The following is a 27,570-nucleotide window of genomic DNA, read 5'->3' on the forward strand; positions in this document are numbered from 1 at the left end:
CGTTGTTGCCATTATTACTATTATAAAAGTTTCTCTTTTTCTTCACAAACCATATTCTAAATGTCTTAGAGGGCCTTGCTGTGTGATCTGTTGTAAGGGAATCATTCCTGCTTGAATTTGGAGTTCTTTTGTGAATGTTTACTGTCGGTTTATCCATTGCTGCATATTCTTCCATTTTAATCTCCCAATCCTGTATTGATTGAAAGGTTTTTCTTTTCCAATGTTATGCCAGACTGATTCTTGTCATTGTCACCATATTATTATGATGCTTTTCATTTATGTTCTCTGGGATCATACCTAATAAAAATACTTGTGGTTCTAATTCAAATGTTATTTTCAGAATATTCTGGATGTTTTGGTCTATTTTAAATACTTTGGGAGGGGGGATGTTACATAATTATCACATATGAAAAAACATTCCTTCTTTGTTATGGCATTACCAACATTTATTGCTACATGATTTAACTATCTTGGCAATTGTTGATGGAGTTATATGCCATCTGTAGAACATTTTGTACCAATTTTCCCTCAGATTGTAGCTTCATATTAAATAAAAATCATTTTATTGATTTTTTCCATATCTTCCCATTGATTCATCATCACTGTTTCTTTGAAATTTTGCATTCATTTTATCATACAATTTTTTATTTGTTCTGTCTCCATATCATATTTAAGTAGCAATTTGTAAATATCCTGATAAATGATCTTGGTTCCATATAAATATTTCAAATTCTGCCATCTTTCTGAAGATTCCTCCTCATTAAGATTACCTTTTATTTTTTCAGTTATTTGCAAATACATAACTATGGTAGAATTCTTCCTTCATTAAGCAATTCTTGTTGCATCTTTGGTCTATTTCTTGTGTCCAGATGTATCATGTTGGCATAGGTAATCAGATCTTTTTCACTGTAATTAACTTTGAAATAGAAAGCATTTGATGGTGATGCTAGTGATGAAATTGCTTTTTTATCTTGCTTTTAGGGAATTCCAAATTGTTAACGAACTTTCTTTTACAATATGCCCCTTCAGATTCTTCTCTTCTTTTGTTTCCTTATATCATAATTATCTGTGAAACTCATTGGCTAAGCCTGCTCCTTCTACAGTTGATATTCTGGAAATCCTTGGGTGCCCCAAGGATGGCATATGTAATACCTTTGCTGCAGGAGCTGCATTGGGTGCCAGTTTGCTTCCAGGTCCAATTCAGGTTGTTGGTTCTTACCTTTAAATCCCTACATGGCATGGGAGCAAACTACCAGAGGGACTGGATGTAATGGAGGGACCCCATTACATCAACCTGTCCTACTTGATTAGGCAGAGAAGGTATTTTTCCAGAAAGGAGTGAAGACCTGGCTCTGCCAACTTGTGTGGGGTGTGAAGTGCGGGGGAACCATCCTTGGGGGTGGCTGGCACCCTGAAGATGCTCCCATAGGTTGTTAATTTTTATTTACCATCAGTGCCTTGGAAGACATTATTTATTTATGTACATTGTTTTATTGTATTTTAATCTGTATTTATTGTGGTTTTATTGTAAACCACCCAGAGTTGCTCTCTGAGTGACTAAATTTGAAATATAAATAAATAAATAAATAAAATTGTATCCATTCTGTTATCCATGATAGACAACTTGCTCTATAATACAATTTGAAAGAAAGAGAGGGGGGCTACTAGAAAGCCCTTTTTACACATTTTATTGCTTTGTTTGTTTTGCTTTTTATTTTTTTTTCTCAAAATTCTTTAAGAATATATATATTCTTTTTGCTTTTTTTTGCTTGTATGTTTTACTTAACCAATAAAAAGTGAGGTAAAAAAAAAGTTTCAATAGATTTTTAGATTACATCCTTTTCAACAAGAAATATTTTAAAAATGACCATATTGCATTTATGTTTCCAGAGATGCAGTGAAATTAACACTTTACTTAAATATATTATTCCAGTTCAGTAAGAAGCAATTACATGTATTAATTCAACCCTGAAATGTATTATTTTCAGATGTATATATTCTCTCTCAATCACATGGGGGATGATCTCTGGACAAAGAAAATAGATACAATCAAAAGTTATTGTTCAGCACTGGAAACACGTATAGCTTCAGCTATTCAGTTGTTTGCAGAATTGATTAATATAGATCAACTTTGGATGACTGTAATGAACTGTGGCCTCAATTTATTGATATGTCTGTAAATATGTTTGTGTATTTATTTATTTATTTAATTTATATTTCAAATTTGTCACTGCCCATCTCTCTGTGGGGTGACTCTGGGCAGTTTACAGTAAAAACAGAATAAACATTAATTAAAATAGATAAATATTAATTAAAATATGCTAAAAAACAAAACTTCCTTTATGATACTTCCAAGAGGCTAATGTTACTTAGGTGTTAATAAACTCAGGGAGCATCGTCAAGGCGCCAGCTATCCCCAGGGTCGATTGTATCTTTCCTCGCCCCATGCCAGTTGGCAGAGCCAAGTCTTCAATTTCCTCCAAAAAATTGGGAGGGAATTTTTCTTTTATTTAGTTATTAAAAAAGCAAAATAAAAAACAAAAACCAGTTGTCCCACAAAATCTAATTGATATAATTCCGTCATTGACTGCACTGTATCCAAGTATTATCTATATCCTTTCTGACTATGAAAGCAACACTGTTCCTTCTTTGTTTTTCATGCCCTGAGTAGTAAACTGTATGATCTTCTGACTGAAAGTGTCCAATTCTAATCTATTTCAATTTGTAGACACCCAAGATGTCAATCCATAGTCAAATCATTTAATCTTTCATTGTGTTGAGCTTTCCCATATTCATGCTTCTTACGCTCCATGTTCCCATTGTAGTTTTGTCTTTGCAACTTCAGATCTTTGGAATATCTAGTGCCTGAGGTTGCCATGCAAGAAATCAGCAACTACATATTCCAAAGGCTTTAATCAAACCATGACATAAACACCATTAGTACTCCAAAAATTCCTCATCAATTCCTCAGCAGGAGGACCCATCATCCAGCACTATTTTGGCAATCACTTCAACTTGTTTATCCATGTGGTTTTCTACGTAAAATACAGGAACGGGTTACTACTGCCTTCTTTCATGCAGTATGAAATGATGCCACTGCCATTGTCACTCAAGAGATCATCCACTTCCAGCATCTCTCTATGTCAGTGCTGGCCAATATAGGTGCCTGTTTGCTTTAGCTGTGCAGCTGAGATGACCTTCACACATTGGGTGATTCTGCTGGCAGTATATACTCCTCCATACACTTCCAGCATTCTTCCCTCATCCCTCCCAGGAACATGCCCCCCTCCCACCATGATGAGAAAGCACAGAAGAATTTGAAGGTAAGTAAAAGTTTAATAAAATTATTTGTCTATTTATAAATAACTTTCCAAAAATAATTATTCCTTTTTTCTTCATATTGAACCAACCTTACTGAACCTATCTGCCTTAGAACCTCTGCCAAATGACATTTACCAATAAATGATTATGGTTCTGGGCTTGGAAGCTAAACAGGATTGAGGTCGGTTAGTAATTGGATGGGAAACCACTGGGCATTGTAGGCAGAACTGGGAAGTGCAAAAGACCCCAAAGAAGGCAACTACAAACAACTGCTGTATTATAGCCGAGAAATCTGCATGAACATGTCCATGGAGTTCTGCCCAAAAAAGACTTTACCTTCTTCTGATTGTGTATCACATGGGCATGTCCATGAAATTGTTAGGAGTCAAGCTGCACTTTTTTTAACTCTTGAAAAATAGCAAAACTGCTCACCTGCAACTAAGAACTGAATACCAAAGCCTATACACAAAGGCTTCTGCCAGCCTTTGGAGCTTTGCTGTATCAGACAGGAGCTAATTCTATCAGAAAGATTTGAAGAAAAGGATGAGGATCTCTTTCTTCAAGTAATATTCATTTGCATATAAATATAAAATGATCTAAATCAAGAAAACATTTCCAAAACTGAACAATACTGAAGTGGCTTTATTAGCAAAGCAATCTAGATAGCAGCCAGGCAACATTTGTCTTTGACAAAGCTGTTATCCTCCCTTCAACTACCACAAGAATTTCAGCTGAAGGCAGCTTAATTGCCTGAGTCTCTCTTTTCTCTTTGACACAAAACCTTTCCAAGACTCCTTTTACCCCTTCATGGATAAATATGGGAAGATGACGCCTCTCCTGTGCCTCTTTTTTTCTGTTGCTGTTGACAAACAGATTGGTGATGTGAAATGTGCAGATCTGTGAGCTACTTGCCTTGTTAATCAGCAGGGGACCAAAGGGAAGAACAGTTGGGGAGCAGGTCTGCAGGTTTGTTCACATTACTTTCCAGTACTATAGATCCAGAGAAACATTTCTGCCCAGATCCATGCTGCTCTGTATGTTGGACTTGCTCTCTCCTGTTACAATAAATGACTGTGAATCACCACCTGCCCCAGGGATAAGCAGTATCACAATGTACCTGACCAACAGTTTTGTTCACTAACACAAGTAGAAAAGAGAGCTACAGGACAGCAACTTTCTCTCAACTTTGGAGCCACAGAAATATGCAGAAATACGCCATGCAAGGTGTAAGGGGTACCACAATCCTTCCACTTTCTCAGTATCACTTAGGAGTAAGGTTGGTGAGGACTCAAACTCTTGTGTGGTAAAAGTGCCTATTAAACTTTTAGGGTCCACTCCCTTAGCAGGCGCAACCTTGGTCAAAAGAACATTGGTGGCTGCTACAGGCTATTTTCAGACAACAGCGTCCAGTCAGGCCCCATTCCTACCACTGCTTTCCAAGGTAATAACCTAAGATGAACTTTCTAGATCAGGACAATTATTAGCGTAGCTTTCTCCTTGGAGATACTGTGGACAACTTTAGATACTGTACAGAGACAGTGGACCCCATATAATCAAAAGAGAAAAATAAAGGGATCTTGTTAAACCAAACACCAAGTCAGCTCTTTATATAAAAGGGATATCAATGTGCAGGGGGATCTTGCTGCAATCAAGACCAGGCCCCTGATCATCTCTTCCTCACTGCCTGTACTGGATACAGGTATCAGTTGGGCCAGTAGGCCTGTACCAAGAGCTGGAGAAAGGCAACTGGCAGAATACACTTACCCCCCTGTTTAAGAATCTATTGATAATGACAACAATGAGAATAAAACTTTCTAGAGAGAGGCTTGTTCTGCTCCCTAGCAGTCACCAGGAAGAGGGGACGAAGTGGAAAACAGGCTCCTAAGGGCCATCCAAATCTGTCCCGCTTTTAAGAAGCCGCAACTTAGGCTATGCTGGCTCTGCCCCTTTCACTGCCTGGTGGGGGAAAATGTATTTTCATTTCCCCCCACCAGGCAGCGAAAGGGGCAGAGCCACCCCAAGGAGCCCAGCGACAGGGCCACCCTGGGCAGAGCCGGGGCGCCTCCGGCTCGGCCAGGACACAGGCGGGGAGGGGCAAGGGCAGGAGACGGCGGCGAGATTCCCGAGCAGCAACCAGCAGGCAAGGAGGAAACTAACCTCTGGCCCGCCGCGGTCCTCTCGCCAGCCTCTGGTGGACGCACGCGGGCGAGCAACCCCACCAGCGGTAAGTCCACATCGCCTCCCCGGCTTCTCCTCGCCACTTCCCGCTTCCTCTGGCCGAGACGGCGGCACAGCTCCGCCTACACCGAAACTACCCCGGCCCGGCCCATCCTGGCGCCCTCCTACCTGTTCGGTTGTAGGGCAAGCCGCACGCAGCTCAAAGAGGGATGCAGACTCTTGAATCCGAAAGTAGAGGATTCCAGCGGTTCGCAAATTAAATAAGGCCCTCTACAGCGATAGTCTCGCCCTTCTTCTGAGGGAGGGAGGTAACAGGTAAGATCACCGCGTCTGAGTCGCTACCTTCTGAACGACCACCAATTAGCAGGACAGCAATACGGAAAAATAACCTTTGGCTGCCATCTACTGGTCGTGTGAAGCTTTGTCGCTCAGATCTGACAGCCGTGACTGAAAGGATGGGAATAAAACAGCGAAGCAGACCCGCCGGATACGTTAGTAGCTGGGGTAACAGCGACCGTATAATCTTTATATAGTAAAGGTATATTCCGTCTTTCCTCCAGAATATCAAAGTAGTGTACCCAATACTCTCATCTCCAATTTCATACACACTACAGCAACTCAGTGCAGTAGACTACGTTTGTTGATAGCTCAAAGTCACACAATAATTTTCTATAACACCTAGGTTGGAGGAGAGCCTTCTTAGTCTACAGTGGCAAAATAACAACAACAACTAAAAATCAGGAGTCAGGGAGTACCTTTTATGACTAATTTTATTAAAAGGTATAAGCTTTTGTTCCACTTAAAAAATGGATTCTCCTTTATGATTTTTACATGGGATCCTCCTCAAACCACCATCAAATAATAGATCTGTTAGCATGGAGTGCACCCTGACCATCATGAAACTGATAAGAGTGAATTTTGTATGATTTTAAACTTGGAATCCACATGAAACCACTATCAAGTCTCAGAACAAATTATCTACATGTAATAAGCCATCACAATCAAATTTTCAAATGTGGAATTTCAAATTTTAGTACAGCTTGAGGCCCATACACTTAGAAACAAAACACAAAAATACTTGTAAATATACCTAAAAATTAGGATATATAATTAAAGAATACTAGTGATAATCTTAATTTTTATACTACAGAGATCATCATCCAGCTGATCATCTAAAAGTGAAATGGCAGAATTTGACAGCATAGTAATTCTTATGGGCTATTGCATATATTTCCGATAAAGAAGGAAAAATTAGCTTGCATTGTAGATCAAAATAAAATTGATGTTGTACTAGAATATGAGTGCTTGCTTCAGCCTTCTCCATGCCATATTGGCACAAGTGATGTATTGTAGGAATTTTAGCATCTCTGCTTTACAATAATATATACAAGGAAGGTTAGTATGCTCCCTTACACTTCTGTTTCATAGCCTCTTTGGTGGATTTGGTGGTTTATCAGTACCTTATCAATATCTATTGATCAAAATTATATTGATTTTCAGATAGCAAAATTGTATGTGACATTACATGTAAATCAAAGAACATTACTAATATGTGCTGCTATTAGGACACACAACCATTTGCTGCCTTACATGCTTGCTAACTCACTCTTCCAGTCTAGAGGTGGAAGGGGCCTTGCTTCGTGCAGGAATTTAAAGCATTTTGAGTAGATGGCTGTATACATTTGAATGCATGTTTAGCCTTTATCATCTTGATTCAGGTTTTTCCACTTTTTCCTTCTACCCTGCTGGATCATATTCAGGTCAGGCTCAGTTCTTCCTCAGGCAGTAAGGCCAGCTACTTCCTTTTCTTTGGTGGTTGTAAGGAAGAGAAAGAAATGCATCTCAAAATAAGCTTGTACTTTCTAAATAGGTCTCAGGATTCATGTGCAAAAATTAAACCTTCCCTATCAGTGCTATCTTCAGTGGACAGATGTTTATGACTACTGCCTAGTAATCTTGGATGCAGACAAACATAGGTTAGGGTTAGGGTTCTGCTTACAAACAAAAATTAAGAAAATTACATGAGAGTTAACGTGCTATAGATGTGCTTATCAATTGAAAATGGCAATTTCTGCTTAATAATTGAAAATCTTTAAGGTTGTAGTGTTGTTGTAGATTCTTGAGAAGACGACGATGCTTTATTTCTTGGAAAGTAATATCTGAAGAAAAAAGTTAAGGAATTGCCAGCAGTTATTAGCAGCTAAACTCAAGCCATGAAATGCTCCATATATCTAGTGCCTGCCCTGGATCCTCTGCCACTAACTGGAGAATAAGCATCACTTAACATTATACTTTTTTTGCAAATATTAGGACAGGGCACGATCCCAAAATCTTCACTAGAGTTTGTTTCTTAGCAAAGATTGTGGGAGGGCCTTTGACAATTCCCATGTTTAAAAAAAAGAAGTGATTTGGGAGGCAGGGCTTGCATGTTCTCTTTTGGCACCCAAGACGACCAATAACTTCCAGGAATGCCTTTGGGAATATCTCAACTATGTAACATCACATAGTGTCGCTGTTCCCAGATAGATGAATAGGTCCATATTCAAAGTGCATGGTGAGCATGTTACCCAATAGCTTGAGTTTTTAAAGTACAGTTCTAGTTATAAGCTCCACTATTTTACCTCCTGAATGTTTGCTCTCACCAGAAATGCAGGGAAAAAAAAAAATCAAACCTGACAATCCTGCTGTGAATACATTTGCTCAATTATAATTAACATTTATAGGATTGACTTCAAAAGCCTTTCCTTCACACCAGTTAAAAGAATCTTAACACATTGTTCTTCCAGAACTGCAAGTTGAAATGCAACTCATGTTTTTGCATGAAGAAATAAATATATGACCTAAAGGGGAAGGGAATCAATTTGGATTTTCTGTATCAGCAAAATACCCAGTTGTTCATGTTTCAACAAGTGTCTTATGTCTTCACTCAGAAGTTCTATTGTTTCAATAAACATCTTTGCCTGGTTTCCAAAACTGTTGGGTAAGGGATTTAATGAAGAAAAAGTAAAAGCAATTAATTATCAAAGCATTGTAATCTGATTCTTTGAAAGTCTTAATTCACTGGAAAGAAGACAGATACAACCACTATTCTGAGCAGTGTAAGATGTGTAAGGATACACAAATGTGGGAATTCCTCTGGATCCCAAGTATTTGCGAATGAGGCGTTCTGTTCCATACCAATTAAAGCCTTTGGTTGAATATCCAATGCGAGGAAGATGAATGCTTGCTGAGGTAGAGAATAAGGAGAAAAGATTTCGAATATGCAGTTCTAATAAAAATGTATTGCTGTAGAAGGAACAAACTAGGAAGTTATAAACAAAATTGTATCTTACATTAGTTCATACAAAGATAAGCACTCAGAAGTCCATTTTGTTACCATGTAAACTGCAACAGGGGCAAATGTTCTTTTAAAATGTCTTCTTCTAATACGAACAGCAGCAGAACTTCTGACATTTTCCTCCCTGTTATCTATTCCAGCTGAATAGTCAGTAAAAAACAAAGTGTGGTAACATGTAGTATCCCAGCACCTTGAGATTTCCCTGATGAAATTCAGCACCAAAATGATTAAATTTCAGCAGTATATTTATGGCCTGTTTTTCAGGTGGGCTTGTGCTTTTAAGGATGGGAATGGGAGAAGTTTGAATTAGTCAGACTACCTATTCTTACCCCATCCTTAAAATTTATCTAGAAAACAACAATGTGCTGTTCCAGCATTGGGGGACTCTTCTCTTCTATTTCTATTGAAATCTGAATTGAATTTGAATTTTATTGATTAGTCAGTTGACCTTATCAATACAGCAAAATAAAAAATATAAACAAAGCATAATTGAAACTATAAAAAGAATACATGAGACATATATGTATATGTGATCGCAGTACAAGGAGACAGTTATCAGATGAGGGAATCACCTTTACAGGATACCCCAATTTGTTCTATATAATGGATTCTTAGAGCCCCAGCCTTCAGTTTGTTTGTTTGTTTATTTATCAGACTTATCCCCCCCCATCTCCCCCAATGGGGGACTCTGGGCGGTTTACAACAAATTAAAACAAATAAATACATAATTAAAATTTATAAAAAAGAAAAACACATTTACACAAAATGGAAGGAAGAGAAAAAACCCAAGAGGCCAATGGAAGCAACACCAGGCCTCTAGCGGGCTTGCCAACCCCACTTCTGATGACCTCCCTCCCCGCCCCAGGCCAGATGGCAGAGCCAGGCAGTTAAATATGGCAGTTATGCGCACAGTATATGCATTGGTGCCCTGGAGAAAATAAGACAGTCTAAAATTCGGGTCCCAGTGCTCTGTTCTTTCCAGTAATGGGGATAAATATTTAAGCCTGATGGATGCATGTAAGTGACAGTTAAACAGAATACGAGAAATATTTTCAATGTCACGTGAACCACATATACAAGTTCTTTCATGAAATGGAGTATTACAGAAGTGTCCATATTGGCCATTGAGTCCCACAGCTCAAATCTTGTTCTGGTAAAAGCCCTTCTTAAAAATTGAGGCAGACTCATAAATAGGCATTTTTCAGGTTGAAAATGTATTTTGTTAGTAGCCAACCACCTTAAAGATCTATTTTTGGCTATAAGTTCCAAGTCAGTCTGGGTACTTATAACACTCTGCTTGAAAATTTTCCTTGCTTGGGAGGCCCTAAGTAATAGGTGCTGAATAGAGAGCCTATAACATGAGATAACGTCATAGATTATTGAAATCTGTCTTGATCTTCTTGAGTCGTTTCATTTGAAATATTAGCTACCCTGCTCAGTTTTGTGCCATCTACAGACTGTGTAAGTATCCCCTCATCCAAGCCACTGATAAAAAGAATAGCACAGGGCCCAGGACAAAACTCTGTGGCACTCCACAACCATACTTACCTAATAGTCTTTGGGTGCCAGTTGTGAATCCATCTAACAGTAGTATCATCTAGCCCATATTCCTTGTTATTACTTCCCCAGCTTCCCTGTGCAATAGATCAACAGCCTAGTTGACTCTTCTTTTACTTTGGATATATCTGACACACCCCTTAGTATATTTTATAGTCCTTGCCAGGCACATCTCAGTCTGAGTTTTGACCCTCCTGATTCCATCCCTAAAGGCTTGAGCTACTCCCTTTTTTAGCTTGCCAGTTTGCCGTTCATCCATAAAGACCTTTTAAAGCATTCCCCATTTTTTCTTACTCATGAGGATCATTTCTGTCTTTTCAGTATCTCATTTTTCTCAATCTCTCACTCCCTTTATTTTTTTTTATAACTTTAGGATCTTGAGCCATGGTATGTTACCTACCTTTCATAAGAATATATTAAAATCTGCTTTCCTAAATCTAAATTGTACCACTAATTTCTCTCAACTTTTTCTGCCCTAATTACTCTCATTTCCAACATAATATGTTCATTTTTCCCAAGATGCCTGCCACCTTCAGTCTACTGACCCTCTCTACTGATCAGGATTAGGCCCTGAAAAATTGACCCTGTTGTGCTTTTTTCTTCCACATTAAGCAATGGGGCCAGAATCTATTGGAGAAGTTAACAGATATCAGGACAGTCCCCCATTTAATTTCCATATTAAGTCTATTAATTCCAGTGTCATTTCTGCTCTTTCTTGGCACATCTCCAAGAACTCCCTACTCCCATTGGAGGCTTTCTACCACCTTGGGCCCTCCCTTGACCCCCTCTGCTCCTAGACTTCTTGTGCCCTCTCCTCCTCAGATATCTTTTTTCTTTTTCTTTTTGCCCTTTTAGAAAGGACCCCGTGCAGTATCTGTATGCTTTTCACCTTCCCTGATAGGTGAAACTGACAGAAAGTCTGGTTTCCATCTTTTACTTTATCTTCAATCCTGGAGATAAGCCTGCACCTGCCACCAGCTTAATTGGTTAACTCCTTTGAAAGGAAGCACACACTTGGCAGGTCACTATGACTGCTCTGGTCTTCAGGAAGGGTCTGAGGACACTTGTTTCTCCTTTCACCCAATCCCCATTTCTTTCTGCTTGCTCTGGTTATGAGCTCCAAGTTGCCAATCCTATTTCTCATGAATGCTACCTCCTGCCAATTCAAAGATTTGAATTTTTGGAATGATTCAGAAGGAGGGGTGATGTTGGCATCCCCTAAACTTCAGCACCCTAGCCTAGTGCCTACTCAGCCTTAGCCTAAAGCTGGCCCTGTCCTCACCGTCTTTGTTGCTCTTGCTTGTACTCTTTCTAGTTCCTCAGCATCCTTCTGGCAGCCAGAACTGGGCATAGTATTCCAGATGTGATCTGACTAGTACAGATCAGAGCAGAACTATCACTTCCTGTGATCTCAACACAGTACTTCTGTTGATCCAACCCAAAATTGTATTGGCTGTTTTGGCAGCTGCAGAACACTGCTGGCTCATGCTTAATCTGCAGTCTATCAGGACAGAAATATTTCCCAGAAGTATTACTGCTGAACCTATCTTGAACTATGCATCTGGTTTTTCTTACCTAAGTGCAGAACCTTACACTTCTCATTTTAGATACATAACAAATTGTACAATTAGCATTTATTGTAAAAATACACAAGAGATGTTTCCCTCTTTTCTGGATCTTGATCCCAAGGACTTAGATGGACAATGAAGTCTCCCTTTCTGTTGATCTTCCATTAATGGAGGTAGGTAAACTTCTTTTGGAGGAGAAATCTGGCATCTATATGAATACTTGATGAAAAGGGTACTCACAATAACTTTCAAAAGTTATTCTCTTGAACATACAGTATGAAGATAAGCTACATATCAATCATTTCTGAACTACCTTCTAACTTTCCTGAACATAATATAATTACTCAGGTGACAGTGAAGGGAACATCTTCAGAAATTCCTTCCTATAATTTGATTGAAATCTTTCTTTAAAAAATCAAAATATTTTTCTGCCTCCTCCATTAAGTGAGGATAGGCCAACGAGTCTCAAACTTGCAGTATAGACTCTATATTGTGCAATTTTACACATATGCTGTGTAAAATGTATGATGATTACTCCTAGATTTACTGACAAGGCTGAACATCCCTCACTTATAAATAAAAAAAATCTTAGGAGCTTAGGTACTTTGTAGGAAGTACTGTTGTAATACAGTTTTTCAAGTAAAAGACCTAAAACCATAAAGATAAAGAACAATCATGCCATTTTAATGTCTATGTTTTATCTAAAGTTAATAGAAGCAAGAGCAAGCAAGTACGAAAGATTGGTAAGGCACTGCTTGATCTGCATAGCATCCTGAAACTGTAAGTTATCCTTCTTTCTCAAAGCAATTGAGAAACTTTAACTACAGTGCTTGGAAACCTTTCCCAGGTAAGTTCTATCTATGCTGGAGTTTCTAGAAGAATTCACCAGATGCTACAGATGTTAGCATGCTACCTCATCTCCCATGAAACCTGTTCAGTAATGAATTCTGTCTAAATGATAAACTGTGAACAGGGCATGGAAGAGCAACAATGGTGGTGGAAGAGAAGGTTAGGACTCTAGGCTCATTGCTTTCTACTATCTCCAGGCTCGTATTGCAGTTGCTTGTCATCAGCTGATATGTTCAGTCATTCACCTTCTTCCTTTCCCCTCACTCTTTGTCTCTGTTGTCATTGCCATTTGGCAGCATATTAGGGTACCAGTATTTGGTAGCAAGGGTAGTGGTGGTTCCATCAACTCAGTCCTTAGATGGAAGCAGACTTTGTTCCTATGCTGTAAAGCAATCTTCCCCAACCTGTTCATTTACAACATCTATCACCCCTGTCAAAATTCAAAATTTTGTATACAGAGAAACATCACATTTCTTCCATTTCAAAAACCCCAAGGCAGGCATGCTTACCATTTCTTTTCTTGGCTGTTTGATAAATTTTTTTAAATCCTTTTTCTAATGCAGGGAGCTTAATTCCAGACAAGTTGTTTGAATGGTCCCGGTGCTGTGCTACAATAAGGGCCAGCTAGGAAGAAATTACATTTTGAATAGTGAGCAAATCAAGTAAACAAAATGGATTGTCAAGAAAAAATAATTCGCTTCCCTTTTCACAAATGCTATGTCTTTTGAATGTTGAATTTTGAACTAATCCTGGTATTTTAATTTTTATTGTTTTTCCTTCAATGTGTGGTTACTTAAAAATGTAAGTGTAGGTAGGCAGGCAGGCAGGCAGGCAGAGACAATCTAGCCAGGATTGCTATAAATCAGTAACTGAGTAACTTCCATGCTTAATAAGATGTAAACTGTTTACATTCTGTAGCTTTTACTAATATTCAGCTATGTATTTTATTGTGTTCCTATCTGTGTAGGATACAATTTAGAATTACTTAAAGAAAAACATATTTTTGTATAGTTACCAAATCCGTTCCTTTATTCCTGGATTCCTTATCATCAATGCAGAATAAAAGAGTTCCTCCTAATGTCAGGTCTACAAAAATAATCAACAGGAGTGGAAAACATTTAGTCCTATTTAGATTTAAATTGAGGGAAAATTTTACTGAACAGTCCTACAACTCTAATAAAGAACCAACTGTTGTATTCTTTCTCGTAATATTTAGCATTATTATGGCTTTCCTTAGATGGTACTTAAAGAAAACAGCAGGCAAGGGAAAGCAGTTCCCTGTAGTACTATTTATTGGCACAGATTCATTCCTATGTAAAAGAAAAAAGGCTGTGTAAACGACTGGCTGGAATTAATATTTAAATGAGTGGTGGCAACTCAGCCTTTGGATGTCTTAGATTTGCAAAGCTGGCTGTCACCTCCTAAAATAATGGAAAGATGACTTACCTTTCATCTTTCCCGCCAGCTCATATATTTTCTTTGGTTGATCAGAACGATTCCCCAGAGCTGTGAATAAACCTCCTCTTCCCCAGTGGCCAGAATCATCTGAAGCAAAGAACTGTATGTTAAGAAGTTTAATTTAAAGTTGAGGAAAACTATCCACAAAGGATGGCTTCTTTGAAATAGCCTTCCAAGAGTTGTATTTTCAGAATTCTGTCTTTTTGTTCTTCCTAGAGATTACAACAACAAATGCAGACAAATTAACAGTTACAGTCCCTATTCCATTTAGACTGAAGAAGGAATAGGAAGCAAAACCATTCTATTGGCTAAGATGACAGCCAATTTTAGTAATTTTAGAGGCAATTAACCTCCCTCTCCTCCCCCAATTCTGCAAGCCTGATCTATATCAACCTTTAATTAAGAGGGGGAAATCTGTTAGCTTAAAATATGAATTACTGTATTTATCGGCATATAACATGCACAGGTGTATAGCACGCACCTTAATTTTAAGAAGGAAGTTTGAGTAAAAAAACTTAAATTTAAAATAAATTACTTGGAAGCAAAATAAAGGAAGCTCTGAACTTTTTGTTTATTAATATTTATACCACTTATAAGGTAAATACGTAATACGAAAGGAAAAGCACCTCTTTTGTATGTTGTAGGCTGGCTGTGTGTAGTGTGTGTGTACCATTAGTGTTTGTTAGCTGTGTGTAGTGTGTGGTAATGGTAATCTGTTTATTACCATACTGGTACTTATTCCCTCCCTTCCTGCTTACCTGTCTGCAGCAGGCAGGCAGGCAAGATCTCTGGTGGACCAGTAGGGGCTAAAAATCCCTGGTGGTCTGACTGGATTGGGGGGTACAGTAGTTTATTATTAGGGCATGCCTCCTCTGTTTGCAGTCTTTAGTGACATCACCCGCGCGGTTCGGCACTCAGTGTGTCAAATCAAGGCATTTCTTTTTTGGCAGCCACCGCAACCCAGTGCTGCCACTCCAGATGGCCGCAGAGGGAGGTGTAGAGCCCGCGGTGCACTGCGCAATGCCTCCCTGGCCACCCACCCCTGGCCACCCACTGAGAGCTGCACCCAACCCCTCTCAGATCGCCCCAGGACCAGCAAGTGCAGAAGACGCAGCCTCTCCTCTGGCTCTCCGCAGGAGAAACTTTGGCACGGAGGGGCAGCTCCCTCCCCTGAGGGCTGCACTGCGCCCTTGGGAGCACAGGAGAGTCCGGAGAGTGCTGAGTTCTCCAGCACTCAGTGTCAGAGCAAAGCGCAAAGAGCAAATCCACAGCAGCTCCTCAGTTTGCTAAAAGGGGGGTGGGGCAGGAACCCACGCACCACCCATTCCCCAGGCCTCTGACTTTGCAAACCAGCTGCTGTCCCAAGCATGCTGCGCCTGGAGGAGGAAGAGTTAAGCGCCGGTGTGTGCGTGTGTGCATATGTGTGTGCGCGCACGTTTGTGCAGTTTTTATTCCTCCCCGCTCCGTGATTTTGAGAGACTCCCAAAAGTGGAGGAGAAATGGGCTTGGAACAAGAAAGCCAGGAGCTCCCAGGCAGAGCGAGGCACCTCCCTCCACACTGAGCCTCTGACTTTGCCTGGGCTGAGGGACCATGCAGTCTGGAGAGGTGAGTGTTGCATGTGTGTGTGTGTGTGTGCATGAGTGCGCGTTTGTGTGGTTTTTAATCCCCGCCCCCCCCCCCCCCGCAAGGGGATTAGCCTCCAAAGGCTGCACTGCGCCTTTGGGAGCAGGGGAGAGAGACCTGAGTTCTCCAGCAGCCTCCCTGGGGCAGGACCATGCAGTCTGGAGAGGTGAGTGTTGCGTGTGTGTGTGTGTGTGTGTGCATGCATGTTTGTGTGGTTTTTATCCCCCCCCCCCCCCCGCAAGGGGATTAGCCTCCAAAGGCTGCACTGCGCCTTTGGGAGCAGGGGAGAGAGACCTGAGTTCTCCAGCAGCCTCCCTGGGGCAGTGCAATGCAGCATGCGACACCCACCTCTCTGAACAGCGTGATCCCTCAGCCTGGGCAAAGTCAGAGGCTCAGTGCGGAGGGAGGTGCCCAGCTCTGCCCGGGAGCTCCTGGGCTTTCCTGCTCCAAGCCCGCTCCACTCTCCGGGAGTCTCTCAAAATCACCCAGCAGCAGGGGAGGAATACCACACAGACGTGTGCGCGCACACACACACATATGCACACACCGGCGCTTAACTCTTCCTCCTCCAGGCGCAAACTGAGGAGCTGCTGCGGATCTGCTCTTTGCACTTTGCTCTGACACTGAGTGCTGGAGAACTCGCCTCTCCGGACTTTCCTATGCTCCCAAGGTGCACGCCTCTTGCTGTGGCCATCTGGAGCGCTGGGTTGCGGCGGCTGCCAAAAAAGAAATGCTCTCCCAGCCGCCGGTGCTTTGCTCTCCCAGCCCTGCTGCTTGAGGTGAGAAGCTGCAGGGCATATTGGTGTATAACACAGCTAGGATTTCAGCCCCAAATTGGGGGGGGGGGGATGCATGTTATATGCCGATATATACAGTAGTTAATATTTTCATATTTGTCTTTCCATGTTTTGGAATTCCTTGGAGCTTTTAAATGAAAGGTATCTACCAGATTCCATATTCTGTAGTAGCCGATGATTTCTAGCAAGATCATACAGCCAACTACTAGCTGTTTAGGATGGATATACTTTATTGTAATTAACAGTCCAACTGAATGAGATAAATCATGACATGCTATATAACTGGTATAACCATCTTAAGCTGGTGTCCTCTAGAAGTGATGGTACTACAACTCTCAGAATCTCCAGCTAGCCAAATGTCGTAATGATATGAATCTAGGAACTAACATACTACTGAAGAGCAGTAGGCTAGGGAACACTGCTGCAGAGAAATGGCTACTGTATAAATTCCACGGGGACGCGGTGGCGCAGCGGCTTAATGATGCTGAAAGTTGCTGACCAGAAATGGTCGACGCTTCAGCGTTCGAGTCCAGCCTTCGCGTTAACAGGGTGAGCTCCTGTTTCCTCCCCAGTTCCTGTCAACCCAACAGTTCGAAAACTTACGTGAGTAGATAAATGGGGACTCTCACTCCAGTGGGAGGAAAAATGCTGGTGGCGCCTTGCAAAAAAGGAGTTGGGAGCAGTTGCCGGTAAGCGCGAAAAACCGCACCGCCCGAAAAGGGCGCGAAGCAACGGAAACCCCGCCTCCTGCGCTTGCCAGCTGGGCTCTGCCCTAGGAAGGAGGCTCTGGCAAACCACTTCCGAAAAACAGTTGCCTTGAAAACTGCAAGGACTCGTCCAAGCAGTCACTGCAGGGTCAGCAATGACTGAGCGCAGATAAAAAAAAAAAAAAAATCCACATTTTTTACATCAGTCTAAAATTCTATTAGCAGAGGTTTCCAAACATCTAGAGCTCTCCTCCTATTGGATAGGATTAGAGGGAAATTATGCTTGATTCCACCTGCAGCTTTCTCTTTCAATAAAGCAAATAATAAATAAGAATATGTTTGTGGAGCTATACATGTAAAAAAATCCAGTTAATTAATACAATGCACAAAATATAGGCCTTTATCCTAAAGTTTACTTAACGTACCTACACAGTGGACAATTATGGCATCCTCATCTCCTACTATGGGGTGGGTAACATCACCCATAATATACTTGATAGATGTCAGTTCAGGGTCTGTATGTTCTAAATCCAGTTGACTTTTTTCCTCTACTTCCTCTTCCTCCTCACTGCTTTCTTCTGACTCAAGGCAGCAAGACTGATAGTGATTGGCTTCCCACAAGGCTATCCTGAATTAAATTAAAAAATATTTCTTTTTATTTTGTATAAACAACACATAGTCGATTTTATTGTAACAAAATCTTTAACATCAGCTGAGTTCAAGCCTGCTTCAGGACCACTGGAACAGTAATATGAAAGCAGCCCATATTCTACAGAAATCCCAGACAAATAGAATGCAGAGAAAGGAACGGCTGCTAGTAATAGTGTGCTAGTCTCCAAATGCTCTTTCACTGAAGCACAATAGAACAGGCAGCAAAAAGCAAAAAGCATGCAAAAAACTTACTTTTCCCGCTGTTCGGTCTCTGCTGCCCTCTGCCTCTTCTCTTCTCTGAGCCTGGCCCTCTTTGCTGCTGCCTCCTGCAGTTTTCTCTGTTGAACTTCCAGCTCTTCTGGGCTCAGTTTACGCCTTTTTTTACTAGGTCCCATATGAACGGTCATGACAATCTTCAAAAACAATCTACGGGTTACAATCTCTTTTTCTATCTCAAATTGCTTCTATATCCCCCTTCATCCAACACAGCAGAGGTTCTTGTCAATTTCCCAGGGACTTTATCAAAAGTCAGCGAGAGCACACCACTATATTGACTAACAAGACATTCCAGATTATTTGGCCTGAAAAGCCGTCTGTATAATTATAACTTGCTACTTCCCCCACTAAAATAATTGCTCATCAGTACCTAATGTTTTGTGAAGTATTAAAATTCAGGGCTGACTAGAAATTGATGGATAGAGTATCTGTAGAAACTGCTGAATAAATTCAGCCAAACATAGGATAAAATTTAATCTGAAGGGCATACTGTAGAAGTTAACAGTAGAAATTATTTTTCCAGCCTACGTCTCATTATGTCTGCATACAAACTCCAGTTGAGTTTTTTCTGGTACACTCATCGAAGTATCGAATGTCACACTATTCTTACATTTTCTTTATTTCGGAGAATTCTTCCTCCTTGACTGAAGTCTTCAAGGATAACTTTCTGAAATCCTAGCAAACGATCATATGCCTTCTTGTCGTCTTGGCTCGCCTCCTTGGAATAGTCCTTGCCCTCAAATATGTACATGTGGCCTTAAAAACAAAATGAACCATTAATGTGACAGAGATTTTGACTTAAGATTAGCTCCAGCATTGTAATATTTCTTACAGCTACCCTGTTTTATGAAGTTATCCCTTCATGACCCCTTATTTAGCATCTGTGAAAAAAACCCCACTACAATGAACTTTAATTAGGCAATCCACTACCTATATCTTAACAGGAAATCTGTACTAGTATCAACCTGAAAAAAAATAATAAAAAAGATTTAATTAGAGAAATGTATAATAAAGAAATTTATTTTTCAGTATCCTAAATTAACTCTTTTCTGGTCAACTTTTATATTCTGAAAGGAAACAAATGTAACAAATTCCAGAGTGAGAAAGTCTGTGGGTTCAGATCTATTTTCTGCAATATTATTTGCTGTTTCATGCTGAAGCCAAGTTTACAACATTTTAAAAGGTTTTGCCGCTCAAGCATCCCCAAATTATTGATAAATGTAACATCCTTCTCTATCCAATCAAATCTGATAACATTTTGATATTCTTTTCTTGAATAAATTCAGAAATCAGAAAAGATTTAGATATGTAAATTGTGAGTAAGAATTCAGTACTCAATATGTAAAGAAGTCAGAATTTCCCTCCAACTTTATTCCCTCCCTCAGCACATTCTGTTATCTTCTAGTTCTAAACTAGGAGTGACAGGGGCAGCCTGTATATTTTCTTTGTTCCTGTATCTGCCCTTTTTGTGGGGTGGGGAGGGGAGAAAGAAGCATGTGGATTGGGTTTTTTTTTACAGATATGAAAAGACTGCATCCTGTCATTTCAAATGCTTTATTTCCAGTTCACTTCAAATACAAGCAAAGAGTTAAGCTGCAAAAAGCGTAGTTGAGTAGGACACATGAAGATTATTCAATTCCAATTATTCTTTATTTTTTAGTTCTGCATCACATCTTTCATCTATGAGTTCGTGGCAGTATACGCAGCATTCCCACTTCCAATTTTCCTCAGTAAAACCACATGTAACCTGCTGGGCTGGCCCAAAATCCCTCTGTGAGCATCCATGGCTAAGGGGAGATATGAACTCAGGTCTCCCTGCCCCCGTCCAACACTTCAACCACTAGACTACACTCCTGCTCTACACAGCAGGTGCACCCATCCCACTTAATACATCATATGCTATATACACTATAGAATTCATACATTGTGCTAAGCTACATATAGTATGGTTTGGTTTGATTTAATGCCATGTGCAAACCCAGCCACTGTTATTTTAAGCCAGAGTTTCTTATGGGTTGTAAACTTCTTTAGAGCCAAGAGTGGCATTTAGCCTTAAAGTGGCATGACGAGAGCCACATTCTGAAAAGTAAAACTTGTCAAGATAAAAACTAAAATTGATTTAAATTGAATTAAACAAATATGTTTTCTCTCCATGTACTTAATGATATCTTCCTTGTATTCCATAAAAATTACAATTTAGTGGCAACATCAGCAGGGGCTCTGGTGGCCTCACTCAAGGTATTCAGAGGCCATATATGATTCAGGGGTCTCAGGGTGCACGTAGCTACCTACAGCTTAGCATTATGAGTGAACCAGACCACCCCAGTTTGTTCAGCAAACCATAATACCAACTATGTGCATGCCTAAAAGTAACTTTGGCAAAGAGATTAGAAAGATATGGACAGTAATGTTAATATTTAGAAATAGATTCCTAAGTAATGCTAATATTCAGAAATAAATTTGAGTTCCAAATGAGGATGAGTCTGATTCCTATTGTATTTTATATTTCTGTTAGACCCATCAACTTACTTTCCAAAGTTTGCTCTTCATTTATTTCTGTGATTGACTGCACTGGATCCATTAACCATATTCCTCCTCTTGTCTCCCCAAGGATACTTCCCAGGTCTATATCACAGACAGTACTCCCTTCCGATGACAACAATTTGTCCAAACCAAACTTCAGGATTTCATTTAGCTTTAAGAACAAGAGAGAAAATAGTGACAGTTAACAGATCTCATTCTCATTTCCATGTTTCTTTTAGAAAGTTGTTCTAGACCAATGTTTCTTAAAGTGTGGTCTGAGGACCTCTGGAGGTCCCCCAAGACCTTCTCAGGAATCCGTGAAATCAAAATTATTTGCCAGCCTACGTTGAAAAATAATATAATCAAAAAACAGTTGTGAGGAGTGGTAGTGGCAGCAAATGCATCAATTTTAATTTTTAATACGGTAAATATCAATAAATATAAATATAACCCATACAAAAGCTCGTTTGGGGTCTTCCATAATTTTTATAAGTGGGAAGGGGTCCTGAGAGAAAAAAGTTTAAGAAACACTGTTCTAGGTTAAATCAAAGCATTCCTTATTATATTACTGTACTGTTGTCTTGTGGAACATCATACTTGTTTACCAACAGACTCCTACTTGTCTACAATAAATATGCTGGAGAAAACAAACTTAGGAAGAAAGGACATGTCAGGATGAAGATGACTTGTCTCTATAGCAAATTAAATAAGGATTCTCCCCAGAGGATGGAAAGTTCACTTGTTATGATGTTGTAATAATAATCAGGAATGGCACCTTCAAAGTAAGTAATTTGAAGAGGCAACCTCTTTCCAAAGATCAAGCCTAGTATGAGATGAATAATTATTCTATACAGGCACATTTTGCACAGGGATCAGGAAAAAGAACCTTCACAGGAAATTAAGCAACTTTAAATCACTATCAGGATTCAGAAATAAGAGTTTGTGTTGTGTATCAGTGATAAGCAAATGTCTTATACTTTATGCAGAAAATTTTGATACTTGCCAGAATTAAAAACGAACAGGAAAAACAGATTTAATTTCTAGGGTTATACACCTATGTTTCCTCTGCTGTTCTCTGCGATTTTTAGATGATGCTTTTTGGCTTCTCTTACCTGAACATCTGCTATTTCCTGAGTTTTGTGAGCTCCAAGTGCAAACTGCCCCCCTTCAATAATGGTATTAGTTAGTTGGAGTTTTGATATTGCTCGTCGGTAGATAATTTCTTCTACAGTGTCTCTCCCAATCAAACGGATAATTTTTACTGGTCTTTAAAATAGGACAATAAGATGTATATTAATATAATTATTTGTAGTCACATATAGAGCAGCAGGATATGGCTAACATCCCTCCCAGGTCTCATTGCTGCAGGATTTCTAGCTTTGCTGCCACAAAACTGGAGGCAAAAGGGTCCCCAAAATAAAGATGGGGGCCCTGTGGCCTTCCAGTTATTTTCGCACTCCAACTTCAGTTAGACTGAAGCATTTTGGACTGTAAGATGACAAATTATGTATGTATGTAAATGCTAAAATACTCTAATACAGGATTGGCTATTTGGTGCCCTTCTGATGTTTTCGAATTTAACTCATCTCATCCAATATGTCACTGGCACAGAACTATAAAAGCTATAGCTGAAACGTGGCCATTACCTGCCCTGCCCGAATGCCAACAGAACAACTGCAAAGGAATCGATCTTAAGTTCTACTGTGTTCTTGTTCTTCAGCCATATGTGCTACTGCATTTTCTTTTATTTCCTCCACACACTAGCATAGCAACACACATTGTTCTGCGATAAGTACAGATAGGTTTAAGGTCAACTGAGACTATTTATAAAAATGTTTATAAAAATATTTTTCAAAAGATTCAAAATGGTAATTGACAAGGGTAAAATGACTGAAAGCAGTCATCTTGTTGGACACATATCTTTGCGAGCTATTAAAACTTTGAAGCTTATCACGATAGTTTTGTCTGTCATGCACTTTCCCTCCAGTTTTCTTGGAAAGAGTCCATTTATGGAGCAAAGACTTTATGAAGAGAATGATTAAAACCTCCTGAACAATTTGTGGCGCAGGGTTCTTTTGCTGATAACTAGAGCATTGTATGGAATACTTAATTGGAAATACTAAAGTCGCACTGTTTCTTCAATGAGATACATACTCACCACTGATAAGCAATGTTATGGAAAATGTAGAAAATAAGTACAACATCTTAGATAATAGGAGATATGTAGCCATTTGTTTCTTCCCACTATTATGATAGAGCCAAGGGTCCCCTAGTTGTGGATAGCCTTGGCTCGGGACTTGTCCTAGTGACTTCCAAGTGCTGCTACTAGCTGGAGTGTTCATAATAGCTCCTGGGTATCAGTTTCAAGCCTACTGTACTTTGAACGATTCCTGCAGCTTCCATATACATTACATAACTGGTGCTGTACTTTGAGTCTTAGACATTCCTTAGTTGTAACTATGCTTTTTAGGGGGGAGGGGGAGGGGCTGCAACAATATGGCAGGATTTGTGAAACATGCCCTTATGGGAAAAAACCACACATTTACATGCACAAGAACATTTTTCCTCACTTCTTCTGGCCAATCCTGTGGGCTCTTGCTGTTGCTTGCACATCATTTTGTGGATTAAAATCACTGTCAACAAAAATAACTGTATCTGCTGCTGTAAGATTCATACCAACTCCACCTTGCAAAATAAAGGAGAATATGTATAAATTATGATAAAAAGAAGCGAGGCATTTTATTCCTTCTACAGGCTTGAATCAAGTGAAAAGTTAAAAGATAAATATTTCATTTGATAAGCAGTAATGCACAGGACTGTATTTTGGTATAAATGAGTAACAATGTTTTCGTATTCCACTTAATTAGTTGAATAGATTATCATGTCTCAAAGGGACATGTCCTATCCTGGATTCTACTGGGTACATACCAACATGAGCACATTATACCTGGGCTCTAGGCCTTGTAGTGGCTTTCTTTTGGCTTCGAAGTATAATCTGAACTCTTTTAAAACCCTTCATAGTTTGGCTCTGATGTATCTCCAAAAAGTATTTTCTTCAAACAGTCTAGACGCACCTGACACAGATGTCCGGGAAAACAGGCTAATGGTCCCACTTGCACAATTTAAAAGAGATGTTTGCAGACATTGCTTCTCTGTTGCTGTACCTGCCCTGTGGAATAGCATCCCCCTTGGGATATGATCAGGCCCCCACTTTATTAGCATTTCATAAATTACTCAAAACAGAGTTATTTAGAAGAGTTGTGACTGCTGCCATCTATTTATTTATTAATAAATTTTGAAGTTTCCTTTTCTGTATTTTATTAGAAGTACATTTTTCAAGTTTTACTTTTATATTATTAGTGTTATACTGTAGACATTTTAATGTACTGGATGATACTGTAAGATGTAAAGTCATTTGACTGCAGAAGGCAACAAATCCAATTCAATCAGTCAGTTCAATCAATAAATTATTCATTCAACATTTATGCTGTATTTCATGTTTCTAGTTTTGTTTTGCCATTTCAAGCTCTGTACAGTATCGCTTAAGAATTCACATGGAAAGTGTGTAATTGCAAAGAAAATAAAGTATTATTTAAAAGATAGACACTGTGGGGGGAGTTAACTCATAATTTAATTTAATTTTTTTCTTCTTCTAAATCTAGAAGCTCAAAAAGAGTTAATATATTCAGTGTAATTTCATTTGCTTTGCAGCCTGAAACAGCATTTTTATTGTCAGTTTATAGTTGAGCCAACTTTCCCAAGTTCCAAGTTATTAATTGCTTCTTTTGCACTTTGTTAATGAACTCTGCCAACAAGCTGCATTTCACTCAGCTGAAATAAATTTTCTTCCTTGTGGCATAAAAATAATTAGTTTAAATGGAATTCTCCACTGATAACAAATCTTGTGCTGCCTAAGTTTTTCTGTCCATGGTTTAAATTACTTTCTTTACTACAGCATAGCCATGCCAATATCTTGGAAGAACACTCTTATCATTCCATTTGATCTCCTCCAGCTCATGCATTTTTTGTATAATTGTTTTTTTGTTAGAGTAGCTGGTTGTTGACCAAAATAAAGAAACTTGACTTAACAAATATAAATAAAACACTTCTAGGTTTCCACATGTTCCTAGGAGAATAAATCTGGTGAGCACACTGATCTTTATATATTACTATACAATATCAATATTTTATGATACTGATCTTTTTACAATAATTTTGGATCTGAGCAAGATAAGTCAATCATTCCTGTAGTCTCTGGGACTTCTTTACTCCTTAAATCATCTTTTTATTATGGTCTTGTATATCTGCCAGTTCAATCTTAATTTCAGAAATATTCTTTTGAACCTCTGCTTATCTAAAGAACATTACAGGCTAAGAACGGCCAGGTTATAGATGACCCATAGTTAAGAACAGAGCCTATTGTAGCAAAATTCAAGTTAAATACACAATCATTTGAGTTCATTTCACAATACTACTTATACAGTATTATACAATAATACTGTTCCGACTTACATGCAAATACAACTTAAGGACAGACCTTGGGAACTTGTTCTTAAACTGGGGACTACCTGTATTCATAGTCATATCATAAGGTTTGCTGGATGACTGAACTCTTATCTGCTATTTGACATAGCATTTCTTTAAACTGTTTAGTCATATGTTCTGATATGTGCTTTCTTGGTTGTTTTATCAAACGTCCAATTAAGTCCATATCAGGCATCTGTGGGTGGCCCATTGTGTCTTCATTATATGAGAGACCTGCCTCTTCAACCAACTTTGGGTCTTCTAAGTAAGCTTTAATCCCCTTTCCTTTCTTTGAAGACTCTTTCCAAACATCTTGCTTAAGTAATTTTAATATCTAATCAAAAAACTATCATAATGGTATATACATTCCACCTTTCTTTAAATTCTCAGAGCAGAGAAATACAGAACTTAAATTATGTCATGCTATAGTGTACTGGGTTTTACATGACTTCCAAATTTCTTTATTTTTATGCATATCCTGTGGGGAATCTTCAATTATGTTGACCCCCAGGAGGCAACACATGACCAGTTTTGTGCTTATTGGGATTCCTCAGACATGAGTAGCCAGATATTAATTCCTACCCACATCTGAGGAGTCTCAATAAGGACAAAACTGGTCATGTGGTGCCTCCTGGTGGTCAATATAACTAAAATATCTAATCAAATATTTAGTAAATTGAATTGGCTAAAATAAAGAAAGAGTAAATAGCTCAACACATCATTTTCAACAGTGGCTAGCTGGACTTCCGGTGGAGGCACGGCAAGCTAAATATGTTTCTATGAAGAGCAGAGACGATGCAGCAGCAAAGACCAAAGAACCAGTGAGTAGACTAGTTCTTTGGAATCTCTCCGGACAAGGAGAGGATGGGAGATTGCCCACATGTGCTCTGGATGGCTGCTCCTCACAATGAGACCACAGGACAGCGGTCCCCTGCAGGTTTGAGTACCGGGAGACAAATGGATCAATTATCAAGCTCACACTTCACTTCTAATCACTTTCAGAAATTGCCTATTTAACTATCTTAAGGGTATTAGAAATCTTCAGAATGACAAATTAACTATACATTTAAGAACTTAAATAATCTGAAATAAATGGCAAAACGCTAAATAAGGTTTTGAGCCAAGAAAGTTATAAACGAATTAAGGATCCAGACAAATTTGGAATATTGAAACTTTTACTATAAGATTGTGGAACTAACTATATAAAATAAACAGCTTTTTGTGGGAATCAGAATTATTTTGTCTGCTGTAAGTCATAACAAAGATTAGAGACCTAATGATTTAAACTAGACACTAGAGGGGACTAAAGATTCCAGGCAAAAAGAAAAAAATCTGCCTTTGGTTTTGATTCGGATTGGGATTTACAAAATGACATAAAACACTATAACATTTGAAATATTACTTTGAAGAATGGGGCCAGAAATTAGTAGCCACAATATCAACAATATTAGTAATAATGCCTGCTTGTATGGATAGACTATGTTTAAAGGATGCTAATGAAGGAATGACAGATGTGAAACAAATCTTGCTTGATGCAAAAATAGTGGAATCAAATATTGGATAAAAAATAGTGTGGATTACAAGAAGGTATTTAAAGTGGAAATACAAGTGGCAGGCCAGGAGAATGACCTGGATAAGGACTCTTTACTGGATATACAAAAGAAGCTGGTTGAAGTTTTAAAAAATTAAAGGGGAAATGCAAATGATAAACCTAGAAAATGACCTGGATGTCTTTTTATTAGATTTACAAAAGAGGCTTGTTAAAGCCTCGAAGAAACCTTGCGATCAAATTCTATGGCAATATTTGAATGAACTAAAGATTAAGATTTTCAGAGGTAAAAGGAAGGAATATAAAGTTGATTTATTTGATCAAGGTTAAAATAAGACATGTTTTTATGAAATTCTGGCAACCCTTTACAGACTTTTTGCTGACATCAGGACTGAGAAGTTGATGTCTTATGGATTTGCTTATAGATAAGGGATGGGTTATGGGAAGAAGAGATATTTGTTTGTAGCCTTATAGGGGGTGGAGAGCTACCAAACTGGTTTATACTTGTGATGAAGATTGGAAATCACTTTTTATATTTTTTTTTCTTTATTTCATTCTTTCCTTTTTCTTTCCTTTTTACTTTTTCTTTCTTTGCACTTTTTACTCTCCCTTTTTATTTTCCTTTCTCTGAGTTTAATTTGTTTTAGTTTT

At 39.0% G+C, this 27,570-nt stretch overlaps 1 protein-coding gene across 4 annotated transcripts in view; it reads right to left on the reverse strand.

Moving 5' to 3' along the window:
* Window positions 1-6,250: 6,250 nt before the first annotated feature.
* Window positions 6,251-27,570, reverse strand: part of CHD1L (chromodomain helicase DNA binding protein 1 like) — a 45,369-nt gene continuing 24,049 nt past the window's right edge. For 2 of the 4 annotated variants that reach the window (XM_088147528.1, XM_007433231.4), the window contains 11 exons: window positions 23,417-23,531; window positions 21,959-22,112; window positions 20,853-21,018; window positions 18,934-19,079; window positions 18,300-18,460; window positions 17,822-18,024; window positions 14,257-14,355; window positions 13,826-13,896; window positions 13,320-13,434; window positions 8,617-8,725; window positions 6,251-7,658 (listed from right to left, as the gene is read on the reverse strand). In XM_088147528.1, the coding sequence (XP_088003654.1) occupies window positions 7,592-7,658; window positions 8,617-8,725; window positions 13,320-13,434; window positions 13,826-13,896; window positions 14,257-14,355; window positions 17,822-18,024; window positions 18,300-18,460; window positions 18,934-19,079; window positions 20,853-21,018; window positions 21,959-22,112; window positions 23,417-23,531 (1,406 nt within the window). In that variant the 3' untranslated portion in view covers window positions 6,251-7,591. The remainder of the gene's footprint in view (window positions 7,659-8,616; window positions 8,726-13,319; window positions 13,435-13,825; window positions 13,897-14,256; window positions 14,356-17,821; window positions 18,025-18,299; window positions 18,461-18,933; window positions 19,080-20,852; window positions 21,019-21,958; window positions 22,113-23,416; window positions 23,532-27,570) is intronic. The other 2 variants (XM_007433232.4, XM_025169863.2) reach the window with 1 other exon arrangement.

The sequence above is a fragment of the Python bivittatus genome, unplaced genomic scaffold (assembly GCF_059951505.1).
Source record: "Python bivittatus isolate LINGU-HERP-01145 unplaced genomic scaffold, Pbiv_v1 ctg000520_np1212, whole genome shotgun sequence".
Classification (NCBI taxonomy): domain Eukaryota; kingdom Metazoa; phylum Chordata; class Lepidosauria; order Squamata; family Pythonidae; genus Python; species Python bivittatus.